At 40.5% G+C, this 18,141-nt stretch overlaps 1 protein-coding gene across 1 annotated transcript in view; it reads right to left on the reverse strand.

The window, feature by feature from the left end:
* Window positions 1-18,141, reverse strand: part of EHBP1 (EH domain binding protein 1) — a 206,204-nt gene that overhangs the window by 29,050 nt on the left and 159,013 nt on the right. Inside the window, exons 17-21 of the mRNA XM_062490659.1 lie at window positions 15,437-15,553; window positions 12,447-12,571; window positions 9,668-9,806; window positions 9,411-9,517; window positions 6,619-6,742 (exon numbers count right to left, since the gene is read on the reverse strand). Coding sequence (XP_062346643.1) covers window positions 6,619-6,742; window positions 9,411-9,517; window positions 9,668-9,806; window positions 12,447-12,571; window positions 15,437-15,553 — 612 coding nt within the window. The remainder of the gene's footprint in view (window positions 1-6,618; window positions 6,743-9,410; window positions 9,518-9,667; window positions 9,807-12,446; window positions 12,572-15,436; window positions 15,554-18,141) is intronic.

Genomic DNA, 18,141 nt, shown 5'->3' on the forward strand with positions numbered 1-18,141 from the left:
CTGAAAACAAATTTATCCCAGGATGAGATTTAATATGAGAAGCAAATATTTCATTGTTACAATAGACTAAATCAACTATTTTAACTCTCTTTTCGTGCCTGTACTTTTTCAGCTCAACCTTTTTCCTTTTCTATGAAATTCAAATGTTCCCCTCTTACAAACCTCAGTCCTTTATAGCTTCAAAGCTGTGTAAAATGCTAACTAATTAATACATGTGACTTTCCTTTCACATGTGACAACAAAGCGTATGCTGCTTTTTTGATTGGTAAGAGTTAATTTGCAGTGACACAACATATGTGTTTACAGGTTTTCTAATGTTTGTTGTTTGGTTCACTGTGTAATTAGACCTACTGACAAGGAAGCTTATGCACTGAGAAAGGAGGGGTGAAATAGTGGCTGGGAGATGGCAATCCTGCCATTTTGAGTACATGCAGTGTTGAAATCAGGTGCGAGTTAAACATAAATAAACAACACCCTAAACCCAGAAGACAAACGTGTAAAAGACTCTCAAGCCACAGTAATTGCCATGAAAAAGGCAGAACTTGTCAAGATGCACCCTACAGGACTAGCTACACTAAGAGGAACCACCAAGGTGTATTATACCACAGCAACGGTGAGCCTCAGCAGATGTTAACTCTCATTTTTCAGATCTCATTAAGAATATGAGCTCCTGGGTAGGCTCAGCACAGACAGACTGCAAGTTCCCAGTGGCTGGATTGCCATCACAGAGCAATAGCACAGACCCAAAATAACTTCAGCGCTGTCATTAGAGTTGCACTAGGTACCGCAGCAGCACGGAAATAGCGATCAAGGTGAATGATGGGCCTCTGGAGAATGCAGATGATTAAGAAAAAACTCCTTTACTGTGCAAGATTCACCCTGAAAACAGTAACTATGAGATACCTGTCAATATATAGAGCTTATCTGTCTGTGCAAGATTTCACGATACCGCATTTAGCTAACGTGGCTAATGAACGAAAACAAACTTGACAAAAATAAACCCACGAGGGCAGTTTAAAACAATAGATTAAACCACCTGCATTATTTCCTGTGCAATTAAACTCTAGAATTAGTATAAAGTAGGAAAACCACCAAAATGGTGATAGCATCGCTTATCTGGTTCTCTAGTGAATCACGTTTGCAGCCACCCCCACCGCACGCCGCGCCTTAGCTCTTCGCACCGTGGGTATGTACAACTCTGAAATATAAAATTAGTTGCTTTTGAAGGACACTGAGCTCCCTCTGGTGAAGGCATAACAAGTTTATTAAGTAAGCACCACCTCTGGAAGTATAATCCCCTCTGGCTTCTTCCATGGAGTTTATTGGTTCAGTTTTCCTAACCATGAGCATCATTAGGGCAATGCAGTAATTAAGAGTTGTTAGAAAGTGAATTCTCAAACTGCAGATTAGAAAATTAAACTATTTCCTGATTACATATTAATGGAGCACAACAATAGCAGTTGCCATAAGCTTGGAAGGCAACCAAGGGATAAATCTGTGTACTTAATTACCATAAACAATGGCTGCATAGAAATGAAGTTTTATGCACATTCCCTTCTGTAATATGTCTGATATCAGTACACACTTGACAATTCTTGTTCAATTATCTCTATTATTTAATGCGCTGTGAACGGCTCTGTGTAAATAAAATTAACCACCCCAATTACTTTGAATTCATCTAGGGACAACGTAATAAAAAATGTGAAGAATTCTGTATGCCTATTAATCTAAAACATTACAGAAGCTTTCACCAGATTTTCTTGTCTATATTTATTTTGTCTACATTTATTTTAGTGCACTGCTAATTCAATTACATTTACCATCGGTGGTCAATCAGCAGCAGCAGAGGGGTTTTTTTAAAATTTCATTAATCCTTGTACAGTACCACAAACATACTCATCCATTAGTAAGGTACAGGATCTCACATGGAAAACACAAATATGCTTCTACTTGAATTTGGGAGCCTGAAGTTAAGCAGAAAAACAATTAAAAACACTTCATACCCTGTGGCCAGATAACATAATATCTGATAGCTACAATTTTTTTCAAATACTTGATTTGCAATTAGTGAAGAAACAGTGACTGAATAAGAGATAAATTTCAGATTAGAGATTTGTAAACCAGGATTCTTCAACTTTTATTTTAATTGTGCTATGTGGTAATTCTGCATTTTAACTGGCATTTGGATATCAAGATGATGAACACCTTCAAATGCAATGACAGAAGAATTTGCAGTGGAGGAAGACACGTCAGAAGCAGAGAGAGAGAACTATTTTACCCCTAGATTAAGCACAACATGGGTAAATAAACCTGAGGAAGCAAGATAATCCTGCCTCTGTCATCATTTAGTTTCAAGCCATCATAACAGAGGAAGAAGAAAAATCAATGATATTAGATCATGATTTTTGTACTCGATCATCCAAATCATTCCTCTTGCTTGAATGTCTGGGCTGCCTTTTCTCTAAAAACTTGCACCCAGCAAATTTTCTATGGTATTGTGCTTCATAGGGTGGACGTTGCAAAATCCCTCCTATAAACTCTTACCTATATCCTGACAACAGCAAATGTGCCATGAGGTTACCCCAGGGAGCTCAGGGCACTGAAGCACTGATTCCCCTCATTTTTCAATGGAGCAGTAACCACACTGCTCTGGAACAAGATGAGGATACATTTTCAATAAAAGTGCAAAGAACGAGGACTGAGGTTGCATCACTACCGACATAAATTGCTGGATATTAGTAGAAGTGTGACCACTCAGATTCAAATGGAAATCAGCAACCCAGGAATTCTAATAACTTTTATTTTTTTCACACATCTTAGGATAAGTGTTTCTAGTCAAATCACGAGCAGCTGGCACTGGAAACGCAAAGCTTCAGCCAGTTCCAAACTTGGTGCCTAGCTGATGAACTTTGAAAGTATCTGCTCCCTTCTGGCCAAGAGCCAGAAACTTGTCTTCCCCAGCCAAAAAAGCTCCCTAGTAGAGCAGGAAAATGGCAGTGCATGTGCAGACAAGGGCCTAGGCTGTCTTCCTACAGCCCCATTTCCATTAGATGCCCTTCTCATGTGGAGGGCAGCAGCTCCTAGGGCAGTGGTGGAATGGATACTCTGCAGTCCTAGGGATACATCCTAGGGAATGGACTGGAGAGCAGTTGTGTCGAGGACTCCTCTCCTCCTTGCTCATGCCAGAAATGGAGTGGGGCACTGGAAACCTCCAGGACCCACTTCACCCAGCTACCCACGGCCACTGCATCCCTATCAAAGTCAGGGTGGCATTTTCAACCTTTTATTTGCAATTCTAAGTGCTAGAAACTTCCTCTAAAACCTAAGTGAAATATCTAACGAAGTCAAATAATGCCATGAACTTGGATCTAACCAAGAACACATATTATTTATACTTACAGTTGCTTCTCTTTTGGTGAAACCATACAATTTCTTCCACATTTATCAAAGCCTGCAGTTTCCAAGGGTTAGTCACTATATCTTTCTGGTCTTATCACTAGCCCACAGTAACAAAAGTCCCACCAAGACAGGCGGAACATTAAAACAAATGTTTTGATACGTGGGAAAAAGATACAAAAATCTTCTGTGAAATGAATGTATGATTTGAAATGAATGATACAGAATAATGTTCAAGCTGCTGCCTGAAAAAGTCCCTCCTGGCTAGGCAACAAAAAGGACTCTCAAACTAATAAGAACGAAGAGCTGCCAGGTGGCAAAGAATTTCCCCACTGGAAAAAAATACCCCCAGTTCTGTGCTGGAGAAGGATGAGAAGGAAGAGACAGTGCTTTCTTCATAGTAAGTCTTAATAAAGAACCAGGCCAAGCACAGTGGAGAAGGAAAAGATGGTCTAGTCCCCAGCAGACACAACAGGGTTGAGCAGACCATGCTCTACCTTCTTGAATTTAATTTCAAGGCAAATGACTAAGTCATGATCGGAGACTCTCAGTTATTTAATTTATCTTGCATGGTCTTGGCACACAGAAACAACACCGAAAATCTCAATATCAAATGTGCTCCCACACTGATGGGGACTACGACTCTGCAAACAGTTGTTAGGATCATTCAGTGTAAGCCCTTCCTGACACAAATGTACAAATATGGCACCCTGCTTCAACTGCTGAGAAATAAGGTCAGCAGAGACCTTTACTTGCCTGAGGTTCTCCAGTATTACAACCCCAAGCACTACAAAATTAAGAAAGAGATGTGATTAAACAAGAGTGTTAATTATTAAACCAATTCATTTGTGGTTCTTGTCCTCCACGTTAAGTTTTCAGGATCTTTTTGCTACACATGCCCAAAGGTTTTCCTTGTTCCTAAAGCCTGCATTTTCAGAAAACCCAAATATCAGAAGACTTTTCAGAATAACTCTGAGAGCTGGAAGCATTTCATAATTCTCATCTTTCTGCTATGTCCCAACACCTAAGGGAGTGTTTGCAAAACCCCGAGACCATCAACAGTCCTTCAGGGCTTTTCTAGCTACCATGCTGTGGTTACTTTCTTCCTTCAGACTTGGCTTTACAGATCACTTGGTGGCCCATGGCAAGCTGGCAGGTCATATGGTGTTGACTCATCATTTTTATTTCCAGATCCCTCTCTCAGTCAGACACTGAGGCGTAGCTGCCCAGACTCTGACAGAAGAAGCTGGGATGAAGACGTGGGCACAAGCTCTTGATTTGTCTGCTTGAGGAATTACTTCCCGTTGAGAGGTACAGAAGAAAAACCAAGTGCCATCCTGACAAAGAGAGCCATGGTAGAACCTCTGAAGGCTCTCTGGTAAGATGTGGCCCACAGGTAGAAGAGTTTGAGAATCCCTGCTTTCAAGGCTATGAAGTTAACTATAGGTTAAAAACTCCAGTTTTCACATGTTTTCTCCTAAATCACATTTTTAAGCTGAGAACATAAATAGGATGTTTATAACTGACTTGTCAAATCAATTGCTTTAAATTAAGTCCTGAATGCTCAGGAAATGTTGAAAGTAAAAGTAAATATTTTACTATGGCTGCACCACTTGTCCCTTTCTCCCCAGCAGAAGCAATGGATATTTATCAGTATTCCAGTTAAAAACCTTTACACGACACTGTTACTCTCCAGCTGTGTGCTAGACTCCTATTTTATGCAGGATACTTATAAAAAAAATTAAACTCATCATGGGTCTGATAGAAAGAATGCAGCAACTTCTGTCATACTTCAAAATACAAGAAATTAAAATCAGTAAGAAACCTCTTTTAAAATGGACTAAATGACATAAATAAAACAATAACATGATTATTAGAGATTTTAAATTCTCCAAGTCCTATGCTGATGTGTCCATATGTATCTATAGGTGGTATCTGGAGCATATGTAAGACTTGTGAAATATTGTACTGGCTCTTTTGTGCAGAACATACATTTCACAAATACAAAAAAGTACACAAGAAAAGTGCAAGATAACACGCACACATTTTTTCTAGCAACATAACTAAAGATGAAGGTGGAATGCATTTGTAGGAGTATTTCAAAAGACAGTAATAGGTACAAGTCCTACTAAACAAGCATCCATTCAGCATGGAAACAGTTTCTGAGTTACATGTTTTTGTATAATTAGTTTAAAAAAAAAATCAAACAACCTCAGCACGTGAGAAAGTAAATACATTGAAAAGACACTCTAATATTTGGATACAAATGGCAGGCTCATTTTAAAGTACTGAACTTTAGTTAAAGTCAATTCATCTGTATTTCAAAACATAACCCCGAATTCCAATTTACTTTAAAACCTATTATTTCAGTTAAAGATGGACTTCAAGTTTATAACATCAGCTATCCATATAACTTACAAAGACAGTTTACCCACAAAGTAATCTGGACCAACTAACTCTTTTCCCCATGGACAGGAAGAACATTTTTTGGACCTACAACACTATATATTTTTGAAACACGAAAGCACCTTTTGTTTCCAATTGGTATGGTTTAACCTCTCCATCTCTGATGACCACCAACACTTAATACCCATCTAAAGTTCATCACTGAAGTCACAGCCATTATGCTTTTAAACAAAAAAAAAACCAAAAAACATATGTTTTAACCCAAGGCATCGCTGTCAATGGCATCTACAACACCAAGTGCTATAGACTTTTAAAACCCATCCTCCTGAAAATAAATGAATAAAATAATTGTGGAGCATTGGTAACCAGATAGTATTCTTAAATTTCAGTGATCTAGTCAATGGAGCCTTCCTCCATGTACTGTGCTGTTTCATGCAGTACATGGCTTTAGCTGGCCAAATTTTTTTTTCCCACTGAATCAGTAGAACAGTGAAGATCTTACTTCTTTTTTTTTTTTTTTTTTTTTTTTTTAAGCAGTGGCATATCAATGAGGCACAGATGTGTATTCCAACTCTGCATGGATGAGCACACTGTTCAATAGTGCTGGCTCACACGGTATCAGGGCAAGTTATCACTTCCCATGAAGGCACTCTTATCACCAGGGCCCAGAGAGGTGGCTGCAAATCGCAGCCTTTTTATTTTCAAGGCAGTTTTGCTGAACATTCAGGCTTCAAAGATTCACACTTCCAAAACTCTATAAGAGTTTGTGAACGCTCAATTTGCCAAAACTGTTTACAGTGTAATTGGGCACCGTACCTGTGTCCATGAGATAGCGAAGGCGCTTCTCCACCAGCGCGGCACGGGTGTCAATTTGCTTTTGCTCATTCTCTAGTGCTGCCAATTCTCCTACAACATACTGACTGGTGTCTTTGAACCCTTTCTGTTAAAGAGAACAAACAAGAAGAAAAAACATCACTTGTAAGTTGCATTTTTCCTTTCCACAAACACTTAGTAAGGCACTTACCTAAACAACCAAATATCATGCTCACTACCAAAAAGCTAACACATTTCATAAACTCTACAATTTTGCCAAATGTCCTTATTTGTTTATTAAAATATCCGGGTTTTTTTTCTTTAGGGAACATTTGATTTTGCAGTTTTTTCCTAGCTGGCAGTTATTTTGAAATTCCTGTAATTTATTTCTAAGTGCATAAAAGCTGTTGTAACAAAGTGCCATGAAAAGAAAGGTAACACAAATAAAGCACTATGTAACATGCCATTTCTACTCCATTGGGTTCTGATTCAGTTTTAAAACATTAACTTTTGGGGCTGGAAAAACTAGCACAAGAGTGTCTAATGACAATTAAACAGTGGGCTTTTAAGATTAAAACCAAACCCCAAGCAAGATTTCTGGCTTGTTTAGCTCCTCTGAGCCAGCTGTAGCACTGAGGGTCCCCAGCCTGGGCCATCCTGCCCCTCTGGGTTTCTCTGACTGAAGGAACTGGCCTGCCTACAGGGTGATCTGTAAAAACATCACTAATTAACTGCAACTCTTATCCTGGAAAGTGGTGACAAGGCCCTGGGCAGGCACTCAGGTGCACAGGGACTAACCTGAGCTGTCCTGCCTCTGCACCAATCACACCTGGCCAGGGGGCAGCCCAGGGGATGCCATGTTGATAAATCCCACTGAACCTTACCAAGAAAGCTTTGGGAACACTATAACAAGACTTTGTACCCTGTAACTCCTCAGCACTGCCCTGCACATGACCACAAAGATCTCCAAGCGTTTCCAAAGCCATGTGGCTCTCACAGGAGCCCAAGCAAAGACATTCAGTGCCTCCAAGTTATACTCATGTGGCTCAACAGCTTTCACACAGTGCTGTGGCTGTGCACAATGCTCTAATGTCATTCCTGAAGCATGTTTTTGCATAAGTTAGGAGAAACACGTTACTCCTTCCAAGTAACCTTCCGTGCACTTTTTTTCCTCCTACGCCTGACCCAGAGCCTGGGTGAATGTTTTAAATAGGTAAAAAGTAAAAAAACCCTGACAAAATTATTTCATGTTTCATCTACACCCTGTAAAGGATGAAACAAAAATCACTGTCCTTTGTGAACAGAAAAATCCACAGGCTTTTCTTTTTTTTTTGGAGACTTATTTCCCTACTAGAGACTAACTTGTTGCTGCATAAGGGTCTCAGATACTTTCACTGAACGTTTTCAATTGTTTTTCTGTAAATGTGTCTGAAATAATCAATTCAGCTTCATATTCAGGAAGGAGGCATAATAAACACATCAGCATATTATTTCAAATAAAAACATGTTCAAAGTGAAAGTTAACAGCAGGGCTGAGCTCCCAGGACCAGTAACAAGTATAGAACTTTGAAATTCGGGGTATACAAATTTAAGGACATTAATCTGGTCCTTTTCTTCCTACACAATAGCCAACAGTAGCATCCCTAATGGAAAACCCTTTTCTACCTGTTGTATAGCCAGAAAAACAGCAACAACAAAACCAAAACTCGCTGAGAGCAGACCCTGAAGAAAGAAAAAAAATCAGTCTGGGGAGTTGAAGCGATGTGCAATATATTGCCTTTCATCAACTATAATTAATTGAAAATAGTATGAAAACTTCCCTAATGTCAGCATGTATAATTGTTAACAATTGCTATTAGAAGATGAAAAGAAATGCTGTGTCAGGCTGTAATATCCCAAGAGCTCATGTGTATCATCTGCATATATAATGTGAACTCACTGTGCCAGACCTTTTCAGCTCTGCAAAAGTACAACTGGGCTAAAAATAACATCAGCTCGTGAAAAGTTCGATGTTTTGGTGTAGATATGACAGCGGTACAAAATTGCTACTCAGCTCCAGATTGCCTCAGCAAAAATGACAAATGTGTTCAGATAAACTGTGGAGAGCAACAAACAATCACCCTCAAAGGCTGTGTTGAGCTTTCAGACAAAAAAAAAATTCAGGTTAAAACTTGGTTCTTCCTGCTTCTGTCCCGCAGCTGTCCATCAAAACCAGCTTTCTCCCTGCGGTCTATCAAATATTTCCCTCACAAATCAATTTTACACATGATCAGCCCATACCCCTACTGAGCTGAACCTCCCCGTTAATTAAGTGAAGAAATTACCATATATATTATATTAATGCAAACATCATTCAGCTAGTAATTCACGGCTGATCTGGATAATGGAAAGGTTGAACACCCATTAACCCAAGCCAACAAAATGGGTTGGCTGAGAAATTCTAGCAGGTCTCATGTGACTCTTCCCTCTAACTGCAGCTCTGCGGTATCTGCTATTGTAATAATTAAAATCCTCCCGGTAGATCAATACTGGAATCTCTTTATGGGAAGTGCCCTGATGGAAATGTCTCAAGGAAGCTGGGGCTGTGGAACTCTGAAAAATTCATTTTTTTTATCTGACAATTATCACCACACTGCAGACTAATTCAACAGTGCACCCCTCTCACTCTGCTTTGAATGCACTGGAGATTGACATCTAAAAAACCCTAACATCTCATTTTAACAAATAAAGGCACTATTTCCACATACAGTTTGGAATTATCAGCAATCATGAAACCAGACAAAAAATTAATATACATTAAGCACTTCATCTTCTGATGGCTTCCTCTGAGTCTCAGCTATCGCAGCCTTCTCCTCATTTCCTCTCTTTGTATCTTCCTGTATTGATCTCTGCCTTTTCATCTCTTGAAAAAAGGGAAAAGACATGTAAAATTATTATAAAGCTTGATATTTATGTATTGAAACGTGGACTTACATTATCGGGTTTTCATATATTTATTGTTAAATATTATTAAATCATAAGATGGGAAAACAGGTTTTATATTTTCTCCTACCTGGTCTGCTCTCCACGTATTGACTGAAAGACTGGAGCTGAGTTTTCCTGACGGTCGAGTCCTTGCTGAACACAACGGGATTTCTAAACCGTTCTGCTGCTTTTTGTGATCGCTCAGCATGATGTTCCTCTGTTCCATTCTGCTGGGGAAAAAACAGACACACAACAGTTTCTTTTGTTTACGAGTGGGAAGACATTAATTTGAAAGGTACGGTTTGGTGAGGGGACAGGACACAGCTTTTACAAAAGTGGATTTCACAACTCGGTCGGGCCGTGGTTTATATTGGATGGAAGTATCAGCTGCGGGGAAAAAAAGCAGAAGAGTGATTAACTTTTTTTTTTTTTTTTTTAAATATGTGATGGCAACGACTGACTTTTTGCTCTGTGGGCACCCTCCTGCAGAACTCCCTACTTCTTTACCAAGCTGACCTCCTCACTGCGACTGGCATTTGCCAGCGATGCCGATTTTAAACAAAAAAAATTGCTCCTTTGCACCTTTGCTGTGCCAAGCCCTGAGTGTGCTGCTGCCAAGTCACGGCGTCTCTGCCCCTGAACACGATCTGTATCATTTTAAAGCATGTTGCCTTTAGCCTCTCTCCCTGCCCGGTACGGAAATCTGTCGTTTTCTGTAGTCCCATAGACTTGTATGACAAGAAGAACTAGTTTCTAATTTTATGCCCATTGAGATAAACCACTAATGCTGGATGAAGTCTAAAAGGTAGGATTATAATGCTACCCCACTGAACTGCATTTCATCAGCTATAACTTTCCAAAGCCAGATTTGTAAGTAAGCCCTTTACAGCTAAGGAAACTACAATTATCTTTTCCAGGGCTTCCTATGTTAATACTGGTAACAAATTCAAATGATTCTATCAACATGAAATATCCCAGAAGACTGAACCACTGTGGTGTGTGGAAGCTGCAGATACCGAGGTGCTGTGTACCAAACAAATATTTCATTTTATACCTAATCTTTTATTATTTTTATTAAGTGTTTTGAAAGTAAATAGGGAAAGGCTAAGATGCATGACTAATAGCTAAGCCTGCTGAATGCTGAAACTGGTTATCAAAAGCTACCAAGACTTTGCCCTTCCTCTGCATTGAGACAATTGGTAATGAGGGAGTTCTCCAACGGCCTATTCTCTCGCCTCAAGGAGGCCGGGGATACACAATCCCCAAGGGAAGGTAACAGTTTATCCTTTTCCACAAACACAGAATGCCTCATTTAGAAACCTGTAAACCGCATTTTAATAAAAAACAAATCCACCTCAATGCCAAGAGCTCCATGAGAACAGATGGACACCATATATTCCTTATAACGCCGCCTTTCAACTCCTCCCCAGAAAAGACGCACGCAGAGACAAACTGTTAAGTTGCACCTTTTTGTGGGAGTACCTTGAAAAGAATCAACTCCTTCACAAATGCTTTTCATAAAGAGAAATACCATTTTTGTCAGGTTAGGTGATACCAAATTACCCTAAAAGACAGCCTGTGTGTTATTTCACAGAATTAAGGCTTAAACAAGTATTGCTTATACCTCTGGATGACTTTTCAGCTGCACTAATCAGGTGGTTATAAGATCTTGGTTAAATAAAAGGTGGTTTCTTGTTATTAGTATAATAACTATCTGACAGCCTAAACCAGTCTTTACCAAAATAAACAAACATGGCTAATTTTTTAGGCCTGGCAACATGCTAAAATATCAGTGTGATTAGCTAGTAAATCCCATTTTAAGAAACCTTTTTATGACTGGGGACTTCTGCCACTTTACAAATGTATTCCTCTAAGCCCACTAATTCAGTTAGCCTTTTCAATCCATTGTATTATTCTTGGGCCAGCTTCATTTTGCATTAAATCCACTGCAGAAAGCTAAATTGAACGCAAAATTCAGACTTGATCCAGGCTTCCTTTTGTTCAAAGATAGAGACTGAAAGTCCTCTGCTGCTGCCACACACTTTCATCACCAATTTATAGGAACCGACAGTGTAAGGGAAAAGCAATGAAAGTCATTGTTTTGGGACTTCAAAGCATCTCTGTATCTGGGGAAGGAAATCCTTTCAGTCAGCAGTGCTCTCCCCACAGACTGCAGGTGGGTGAAAAGTTATACCCAACTGGAAGTGCCCCAGAGCCATAGGGATATTAATGACATAGAGGGGCTAATTTTAAAAAAATAGAAAAAGGAGAACACAAGGGGTCTAATTAAGAAAATGAAATGGAAAATTGATTGGTGGGCACTTTATGCTGAAGTGGTGAACATTAAGAACAGGCAAAGTGCCCATATACACCACGTACTCATGTCTGTTTTTCTCAGAAGCACTCATCGAGCACCCAAAGTATGTAAGCCTTTAAAGTGTACCACAGCTTAATTTTAATGTAGAAAAAGCAGAGGACCAGCAAAAGAGAGAAACAAATCTCTGGGAGTACAACCACACTCCCATTCAGGTCAGGTACTCCGGCCACTGATTGCACCAGCAGCAGGATGGAGCCTGTGCAGCATTTCTGATATCAGTAACAACCTGAGCAGACAGAATTGAGAGAGCTGCCTATATCTGTTAGTGTTCCACCAATGACAAGTATCAAGATTAAAAAAAAAAAAAGTGTGGATCAATCTACAGGAAAACACCCAGTGCATTGCAAGCCATGTAACTACACTGCTGCAAAGATTTTCTGTGTTTCTGACTTTGAAAGATTTGGTAAGAAATTATTTCCCTCCTCACAAAATAAAAAACCTTTGATCATAACACACAGGTACCAAAACAAAAGCATTAAGCAAAACTTACCTGAATGTCTTGCTCTGAGCTATCTGTTACAGTTTTCTGAGCAGCACTGGAGAGTGAATTTGCCACCTGTGGCTGAGCTTCTAGGAGCTTCTTCAGCTTCAAATCCACCAACTTACTGTTTTGCTCTGCTAAATATGCAAATATCACATACAACAGAGTGAGATGCATTTCAGTGCAGACTCACTACAACAATGTAGCAATTTAAAAGGTAGTTTTAATTCACTTTGCTATCATTTCAAACTTGAAAAAATTAGAAGGAATTATTTTTGGGATTGTGATTGGTGCAGGTTTGTGTAATACATACAATTTTTTTCTTAGAAAATGTACTTGACACTCAGCTGAACAAATAAACATGCTTGCAGACAGCAGATGAAAAACACAGAAAGTAGATAATGTTTAAAGTTACTCCCAATGGGTTCACACCTATACTCTGGTATAAAAACACACTTTAAAAGTCACTTACTTAAAGATGATCATTTATCATATAATTTACATACTGATAACCCCTCAAGTTTATCAACTATGAATTCATCCTAAGGCTTCTCAGCACAGCTTCTCATAAAATTTCAGTATCAGAAAAGACTACTTTCTAGAAATAATTTACTACGATTCATAGAATGTGTTGAAACTGGGAGTCATGAAATGCTTCAGAACTGCATCAAACGGACAGACTTGAAGTCTGCTGAAGCCCCCAAATTTTGAAATCAATTTTAGCAACTTGGATCAGAGTCCAAATAAACAGCAGTCGAGAACTTTACCTCCCACTAATGCTCATTCTGTATGTGAACACTGACTGCATGAATTTGTAACAAGCCTACACACGTGTTTACCCACACACACACACACACATGGACAAATAAGGAGGAGGAAGATGTTAATAACAAGCTGCAGCACAGGACTGTGGAGCTGTCCCTGAGCAGGGAAGCAGAGGAACACTGGCACAGAAGCCCCCAGACACACATGTGCAGTCCCACGTGAGGAATCAATCCTGCACTGGAGCCAGGGGAGCATCACCTGCACATGGGATGCACTCACACCTGGGCCTTGGGTCACAGGCAGAGGAAAGAGCAGCTCCTGTGTTTTCCCACGTGCACAACCTGAGTTTTTCACTGCAGGCTGGTGACTTCTAGCTGGCGTGGAAAGTGGAATCATGACTGTTTAGCCACACAGCTCCTTCCAAGGTTTGGAGTGCCCCAATGTATATTAGCCAGAACATTTTTGGCATGTGGGCAGTCAAATGCTGCCTGTCTCCAGCAGCAGTGGGCTGAGCTGGATTATGAAGAAGAATAATTTCCCTTTCCTCTGGCACACCCAGTTAGGGTGTCCTTAATTGAGGCTCACATGTAAGTACATGCACGTTCATACATAAACACCATGTAATAACTGTGATATAAGAGGTTCACAACATGTAGAAATACTGACAAACACAGACAGAAGTGATACTTAAAACCAAGAAAGAGTAAAAATAAAGTTTTCTCTTCTTGAGAGAGACAGGAGGGGCTAAGATTCAGCAGGGGACTAATTAGGATGGTCTATAATGATCCCAAATGTGAAATGTCCCTTAACAGTTGCACTAGTAGGTGCTCCCAGGAGATTCAGCCTTTATTAGAACTCGTATGATTGGCAGATTTAAACCAAAATCCAAAATTTAATCCAAAATCTACCACAGCACTAGACTGTTTTCTGTATTACTGCCTATCTCCTTTCTTACTTGTCTGTACTTCTGGCTACTGTGCAGACCAAACTGCAAAATGATGTCCCAGATTTTTGTCTGAATGCCTCCCCACAGTGGCCATGGAGCATTGGGCAGTGGGCTTATATCTCTGAAAAGGTACCTCAGAAAAAAAAGGCCCACAAAAATAAATGTTGGTAAGTCACTGAGGCAATGGGACAGGAATATTCACTTATTCAGTTTCTATTCCACCTAAAATTAACCAGTTTTCATTGGAAAATTGTTTTATAGGGTTCTGATGTAAGTAAGCTAAATTCAAGTGATGGAAACACTAAATATAAATTTTAATAATAAATAAATAAATAATAATAAACACTAAACGTAAATTTTCTTATGTGTCTGGAAATCCTCAGACAGAAAAAAATAAAAGACACTACTCAGATCTTTTGCACGCAAGCAAGACTGGAAAGTGCTCTATACACATCACAGTTGGTTTAATTTACAAAGAAAAAAACACTAAATAAGGTTCTGATTTAACATATTATGGACTACATATTTGAGTCTAGCTGGCATGGGCAGAATCAAGGCAGAGGATGCTGAAGATATTCTCTCTTGTACTGCCTGTTTCAACACACAGTCCTGTGCTGGCCAAGTTACTCCAGGCCTGAGCTAACTGTAAGATTACAATATATTTAGCACCACATTTATCACCTAAACTCCAGTTGGGCTTGTAGAGTTTTGAAAGGGAGGAATAACACTCCTGTGTCTTCATGTGTATATGAAACCCCTGTTATTTGAACACTGTTAAGTAAATAGGACTGCTTCTGCTCATATTGATACCTCCATGCCCCCACTGGGGCAACGAGGTATAAACACATGAAGGGGAAGGAACTAGAGAGACACCAAGTCTATATGAACACACAAAGACACATTTGCTCCTCTTCCCTGAGCAGATGGGCCAGGGTGGAAGTGCAGAGTGGCAGCTGTAGTCACCCACTCCATTGCTCATCCCTTTGCCTGCCTGGCACAACCCAGGCAGGGTGCTTTCAGTGGCTCTGCTTTACCAATGTGGCCTAGGGTTCCTTCTCCCATCTAAAGAGCAAGAGACATTTAAATCTGACCCTGTTGGTAGTAATGAGTTCATTGATTTTAAATTTCAACTAAACACGAATGCAAGGATATTAAACATTAGGATTTAAGAGACCTGAAAAGGCACACAGGAATAAAGCTGACAGAGAGACAAGAAGCACATCAGTATTTATATGATGATGGAGTGTTAGTCATGCAAAATACACAAAATAGCCATTATTTAAATTACCCGTTGAATCAAGGTCATTTTCTAGGTTAGTAAGTTCATCTCCACCTCCAGTAACAGAGCATTCAGGAGCCTCCTCATTAGTATCTATCTCAATATTATCATCATCCTCATCCTCATCTGTAGGAATACACAGCATTAAGGTTAGTATTTTCATATGTACATGCAACACATCACTCAAAAGTAAAAAAAGTGAATGCTTTAGAGAACAAGCTGAGTTATGATAAAAATGTAAACAATTAAATAAGTCTGGAAAGAGATTCCAGTCTGACCACTACCGGATTTATCTTTAAACGGAGACAATTTGTTAAACATATGGGGGTCTCTGCTGGAAACTCCTGCTCCAATAGTCTGGCCTCAGCAGTGGCTGTTCTCTGTGCTGAACCTCCGGGTAATTCAAGTCAAAACCGTTTCCCCCAGGCTCCCAGTTCTCCATATTGCAGAACGGGTGCCAAAGCTGCCACGTGGCAGGTTCAGATGGGTCTGGGCAGCAGAAGGACCTTGAGCTCTTGTCTCTTGAGAAAGGCTCCAGGTACTGAGCTCCCAGCTTGGTGAGACTTGCTGCTCCTCACCTTGTATAGTACATCCCAGAGCAGTGATCAGTGTACCTGGCCTAGGTTTCAAGGTCTCCTTCTGGTACAAGGAGGAGCACTACCACCTGGAACATCATGCTCAGTAAGCAACTATGTCAGCTGCAGTGAGAACACACTCATGAATTGCTGCTTTCCCAAAATCCCAGGATGGACCAGGTTGGAAGGGACCACTGTGGCTCATCTGCTCAGGCAGGGTCATGTCAGAGCACATGGCACAGGATGTGTCCAGATGGTTCTTGAACGTCCCCAGCGAGGGAGACTCCGCAACCACTCTGGGCAATCTGTCCCAGTGCTCGGGCACTGCACAGGGAAGAAGTTCTTCCAGGATCCCAGAACTGGACTCAACACTCCAGGCTGGCCTCACCAGGGCTGAGCAGAGGGGCAGGATCCCCTCCCTGACCTGCTGGCAATGCAGTTCCTAATGCAGCCCAGGATCCCACTGGCCTTCTTGTCCCCCAGGGCACTGCTGGACCATGGACAGCTCGTTGTCCACCAGCACCCCCAGGTCCTTCTCTGCAGAGCTGCTGCCCAGCAGGTCACCCCCAGCCTGTGCTGCTGCCTGGGGCTGTTCCTCCCCAGGAGCAGGACCCTGCATTTGCCCTTGTTGAATTCCAGGAGGTTCTTCCCTGCCCACCTCTCAGCCTGTCAAGGTCCCTCTGAAGGGCTCACAGCACTCTGGGGTATTGGCCAGTGCTCCCAGCTTCGTGTCACCAGTGAACTTGCTGAGCAGGCATCTGCTCTTTCATCCAAGTCATTGATGAATAAGTTAAAAGTGCTTTACTGTGCTACTTTTCATCAGCATTGTTTGTAAGCTACACAGATTTTAATAAAATAATAATTGTAATTATATTTTTATGGGATCTTTCTACCAAGTTTCTCAGAGCAGCTTATGAATATCACTCATAAATGAGCCCCATAACATTTTATGAAGTAGGTGATTATTATAATTACAATTATGATGATGTAGGTAAATTATGGCACAGAAAGAGTAAGTAACCTGAAGAAGATCAAATAGCAAGTTCTGAATTGTGAAGCAGATCCCAGAAAAGATCCTGACTCACATTTTCAATACAAATATATAATGAAATTCAAGTCCATAAAAGCTAGATTAGTATTTTCAAAGTAAGTAGATGTTTTGTATTTATTCACTTTCAAATCTCATATCAAATGCTATCTACACACACTTGTTCAGACTTACACAAACATTCTTTTCCTATGTACTCATGCATGCGTGTAAAAATGATAAAAAGGAGTAGACTAAAGTGTGTCGGAAGAAACAAGACATAGAGTAACTAAAGAAACTTTAAAATATCTTAGACAAGGAAAAAAAATACAAATTATGAATACAGGACATGGGTATATTCAAACATCACATAAACAAAAAGGATTCTAAATATATGATGTCATATGATGTCATAATTCTGAATCCCAGAGATTTGGACCAGCATTGGTGCTGATCACTGATGTCTTAGAAACACACTCAACCTCATTCCCAGCCCTGAAGCTTGCACTTTAGGCCCACACTGCCGTCACAAAGGTCCTACATTTGTATCTTCACTTTATTCCTTTATCTCCACATCATTTCCTATAATTCCCATTTTAGGAGCCTGTTAACTTTTTTATGTCTACTCCTTTTTTTTTAACCAGCTGCTCCCTGTAACTAGCCAACATCTTCCACAGACCTCTACTGACACAGGGTAAGGCTCTTGCTCACGAGACAGCAGCAAAGAAGTTCCCACTTGAGTGTCCTATCCACCATCGATTGTGTGTGTGATGGAGCAGCAGCCTGTGTAGCAGGACCCCTGTGCTTCATCTGAGCACCATGACTTCCATGGGCTCCTCTCCATGTGCTCTCCTTGGTCTCTCAAAGACTCGGCTTTCTTCCAAGCTGCCCCAGATTGAGCCAGAGCGATGGAGAAGAACATATCTTTGCAGCCAATCCAAGATCTGCTACCAGACCTGGGACCTGACAGATTGTGCTTCAGGTGTTGGAAGTGGGTGGGCAGAAACACTCCCAGCTCTCTGAGACACCCCTTCAGTTTCCACTTAAACTCACACAGGTGATTCTGGAATCTGGACTCCTGCCGTTTCAGGATGTGCAGAGGTAAGTGAACA

The sequence above is a fragment of the Cinclus cinclus genome, chromosome 3, assembly GCF_963662255.1.
Source record: "Cinclus cinclus chromosome 3, bCinCin1.1, whole genome shotgun sequence".
Taxonomy (NCBI): domain Eukaryota; kingdom Metazoa; phylum Chordata; class Aves; order Passeriformes; family Cinclidae; genus Cinclus; species Cinclus cinclus.